The 4,739-nt window shown below is 39.4% G+C and overlaps 1 protein-coding gene across 1 annotated transcript in view; it reads left to right on the forward strand.

Moving 5' to 3' along the window:
* The first annotated feature begins 230 nt into the window (after nucleotides 1-230).
* The window catches only part of unc5cb (unc-5 netrin receptor Cb), a 227,373-nt gene continuing 222,864 nt past the window's right edge, over nucleotides 231-4,739 (forward strand). Inside the window, exon 1 of the mRNA XM_016456327.1 lies at nucleotides 231-753. Coding sequence (XP_016311813.1) covers nucleotides 633-753 — 121 coding nt within the window. The 5' untranslated portion in view covers nucleotides 231-632. The remainder of the gene's footprint in view (nucleotides 754-4,739) is intronic.

Here is a 4,739-nt window from a genome sequence, read left to right on the forward strand (position 1 = left end):
ATTTAAAGTGTTTTAAGTATGTGCTGAGAGATTATATGGACAGGAAAGGATCACAAAAGAAGCAGAATAACAGAAGAATATCTAAATGGACAGCTCCCCGTCATCTCATTTAATAACACCCCCGATGATCATTCATAACACGATCCACCTGATCAGGTGTTGATCCGCTCCGCGCGCCGCACGTGGGTTTCGTCGCACTGAAGTCGGAGCGCAAGCGGATTGGCTGCAGCGCCGGCGGCTCGCGCGGGGATCTCGCGCTCCTCCAGTTCTCCATCAGAAGGCGGGGAGCTCGCGCTGAGGTCACTTCACAGACAGACATCAACTCACCTCAGGAGCGCTGATTTACCTGTTTACAGCCGATCCGCGGCGTTTCGCGAAGCCTTGAGAGAACAGCTGCTCAGAAGAGGAGGAACTGAGGATATTGATCCCAAACACTTGTGTTTGACGGGCGTTGGTGGCCGCTTCTGTCAGAAGAGTGCGCTGAGGTAAAAACCAACGGATTCCATCAACGCTTCATTCCGCGAAAAATAATCTCTCCGCCACAAATTCCGCTGGTTTTATTACAAACAACATCCCCAGAGGTGCCTCTGATTATTATTTCACCGGATTTCTGCCTGGTTTTGACTGTTTGTATGATGGGAAGAAGTAAAAAGACTGTGAAAAGAGAACGAGGCGGATCGGGATTCTTATCGCAGATGATAACTGTGCTAGTTTTTACTATTTTATCGCTCGTCAACACCGGTTCGGCTCAAGGTAAGAAAACCTTTCAATATCAGCTGAATATCGATCAGTATCGCTGACTGAAGTTTGCTGGATGAGCGAAAGTTTCGTTAAATTATCGTTCAAGGTCTTCGTATGAAAAGTTGTGAAACCGATCCAGCTTTATGCAGATATCTATACGGCATACCATCTGATTTCAGTAAATAATGCTAATAAGTCTTCATTGGAGTTACTCAAACCCTTCGTTTGCTTGGATTACTAGTCAGATTTGATATTTCAGGAGTGAATTGATGTGGTTTTTGTTTGTAAATTCTGTGTTTTGTGTGGTCGAACATGTTAATTAATTCCCGCCAGATCGGATTTGTTTATATATTTAAACTAACAATGGCATTTGCTGTTAATATTATTTTTGTTGCAGTAGTTTTGTTTATTATCGTTGAGTGTAAGAGCGTGTTGTTTATATTTCAGCCAGTGTTGTCACAGTTGGTTAAATCTCTTTACATTGAAAAATCGCATATGTGGGTTATTGTCGTTTGGTTTTAATTTTAGGCACGAGCTCATAGTGAGGTCATTACATGAGAAACTTTGTCTTGTGCTGCTGTGTGTGTGTCTGTCTGTCATGACAAAAGCACGTTAGAAATGAGCAGAACGATGTTTTTGCGTTTGTCCTTTTATGCGCAGACGGATCTGTACCTTTCTGAAGGCGTATCGTGCTGCTTAATATCTTTAGTCTTGTTATGAATGCTGAAATCTTGTTACAGGACCGTTTTCTGGCTTTAAAGGATAAGAGTATTTGATTCCGAGTTGTTTTTCAAACCCATCTCTTTTGCTGTAAATCTTGTTTGCGCGTTGTTTACTATAGAAAGGGCTTAGCGCGTTATTATTTAATTTTTATTATATATATATATATATATATATATATGTGTGTGTGTGTGTTTTTACTATCCAAAATTCCTTTGGGAATATTTTGGGGAAATCAGAGAAACTTGAAACCACAAAATATCACTCATGGCCTCATTCTGTGAGAAGCGAATGTGCTGCTGGCATTTTATATGTATTAAGAGTTTGAATTGATAATTTACCCAAATTCCCTGTTTCTATTAGGAGTAAAATAAATAGTTTGATTATTTTGCTATTGAGTACTTCTTCTTCTGCTGCATGCTTTGATTGCATTATAATGAACTAATTAAATGAATTTTCCTCTGGGCACAACGTTGTGAGTTAAAAGTGCTTTCTCTACGCTGAAGATGCTTTCAAGTTTGTGTTAGTGGCATATCTCAGAGCTGATGCCGTTTGCTTTCTTGAACGTGTCCGTTCACTGAAGTGAGTGTGGGACTCCATTAAAAGGATTTCGCTGAATAATTGTCGTGTAAGTAAACCGGCAGCCATGTTCTTGACACAGAGAGATGACACAAAGACCTCCTCCCTATCACAAGGCAGGTTTGTGAATCTCCTCCGAGCCACGTTTGACATTGACTTCAACCCTTCCTCAGTGGTTTACATGCAGTTGTACTGTACTGGATTCTGCTGATCTCGTATTTCTTTGGAGATCACTGACAAAAAAGGTGTTGAACTTGTTAAAGTACTATTCTAGATTATGTACTATATTGCTGTATTATTTAAAAGCTACTTTTTTCCTGTAGCTCAGCGGCAAGGTCATGGGTTTGATTCCCAGGAGATGCATGCATTGAAGAAAAAGTTAAGCATAAATGCAATGTATAAGTCACTTTGGATAAAAGCATCTACCAATTGCATAAATGTGAAGTCATTTTTGTACTATTCTAGATATAGCGCTATTTGTACTATATAGATATATGCTATATTGCTTTATTATTTAATAGCTACTTTTTAAACCATTAGTTCAAACAGAAGAGCAATGGAAAGGTTGTGGGTTCGATTCCCAGGGAATGCTAAAGCTTGAATGCAGTGTACGTCGCTTTAGATAGAAGCATCTGCCAAATGCTTAAATGTAAAGTGATTAGGGATGTTCATTTTAACCGGTTAACCGACCGTAATAATTTTTGACCGATTAATACAATCAGTTAAACGGTTTAAAAAGTAATTTATTTATTTATTTTTTCAGTAATTTATCAAAATATTTAAAAAGGTTTGCTGCATGGTTAAAATACGCTACGTGTATATAAAAAAGTTGCGTAGCCTAAGTTGCATTTTATTATTTAATTCAGAAATAGACCAAATGCCAACACGAAATGTTTGCAAACATTATAATAAACACTGTAAACATAGCTAGGCTATTTTAGTTCCCCTCACTCCACAACAAATCCTTTCAATTAACAGTATTTTGAAAAGAACAAGAATTAAAAATATAAGAAGCTATAAACGACAAGCCAAAACGAATTCATTTAGGCTAAAACGAAACTGAAACCAACGTTGGGTCTCTCATTCGACACAAAATCAAATGTTTCTGTATTCACGATGTATTTGAATGCCAAAATATTTATTATGTAGCCTACTTCACTCGCGTTCCAATATCTACGTAAAACAAAATGTTTTGCATAACATCACGGCGGTACGGTGATAACGCTTCACGGCACAGATTTTACTACATTTAAACTGAGCAGTGTGTTTTTTTCCATATGTTTGACTGACTGCATTTTATTAGGATAATGAACAGGATGCATTGTCAAGGTAGCAATGCTTAACTGTGCGGCGCCATTGTACAACTCTAGATTATGTACTAGCCTACTATTTAAAAAAAAAAAAAGTGATTACTGTAGCTCAAACAATAGATCAGCGGCAAGGTCACGGGTTCGATTCCTAGGGAATGCATGCATTGAATAAAAAGGAAAGCTTGAATGCAATGCAAGTTGCTTTTGCCAAATACATATAATTACATATAAAGTGATGTTTGTATTATTCTAGATTATATACACTATAATACTTTATTATTTAAAAGCTTTTAAGTGAGCTTTGTATTGTAAGTGTTGCATGCTTCAGGCTACAAAAACGCCAGGAATCGGATTGATAGAAACCCAATCCACCCTCGACAATTGTGCATAGTTAATGAGAAACAAGGAAAGGTTGAGGAAAAACTATCCCGCTCCAGTGTCTGAAGGGCATCTCTGGATGACATAAGGCCGATTCCAGAAGCCCTCAGAAGCCAATGCCATTGACTGTAATGGGAACACGAACCAAGTCTCTTCGTGTCCATTAAGAAGTCGATATTTAGGGTGAACATTGTTTGCGACTAATTAATGGCCCATAGGTTTTTTGGATACTAATGAGCTACACGTTTCAAGTTCACATGGGGATCTTTTCATGCTTGAAGAACTGCCCAGTTATTTATGCAGTTACGGCTACTCTGCATGGAAAAAATACCCTCACGCTCCTTTCTTCTCCTGATCCCCCTATTTTTCACTGTCGATACACTTGTGTTAATTAAGTGTGTGAATTCCCACTCGTCCCAGTGTTCTCTTGGCCCTGGAAACAGAGGAGAGAGCAATAGAGAGGGAAGGAGTGGCTTTATCAAGTACAGTAAAATCACTGACATCTCCACCACAAGTGTCTCCTGTCGCCTGAATATGAATAAGAGGCGACCAGTCAAGAGGGAGCGAGGGGGATAAAAAACAGCACTGTGCGACCCTTGACAATACTTAGACAGGAGACGGTCTTGTCATCCGCTTTAATGGCAGAAGGCCGTGTGGATTTGGGGGCTGAAGTAGACCGACTGTCTGTTCGAATATGCAGATCCTCTGCTGATGAAAGGCGAAGATCCCAAATGTGCATAATCCATTCTTGTACGTTTTTGTTTTCATGTAGGCTGCACGCTTTTTCTGCTTTCTGTATGCCATCGGTTCTATATGCAGTGCTTTTTTTGTAAAACAAAGGCGCCTTGTTTGCTGTCTTATGTGTAATTACTGTTTAAAAAAACAGTGAAGCAAACCCACTGCCTGCTGAGTGCGTCAAAGCGTGAGTTCACTTTTTCCAGGTCTGTCCTCTCACTCTGCATGTTATGCGTCCTCTGAGCTTTGTTTATGGACGGGGGGGGGGGGGCTTTT

The sequence above is a fragment of the Sinocyclocheilus anshuiensis genome, unplaced genomic scaffold (genome assembly GCF_001515605.1).
Source record: "Sinocyclocheilus anshuiensis isolate Anshui unplaced genomic scaffold, SAMN03320099.WGS_v1.1 scaffold495, whole genome shotgun sequence".
NCBI lineage: Eukaryota > Metazoa > Chordata > Actinopteri > Cypriniformes > Cyprinidae > Sinocyclocheilus > Sinocyclocheilus anshuiensis.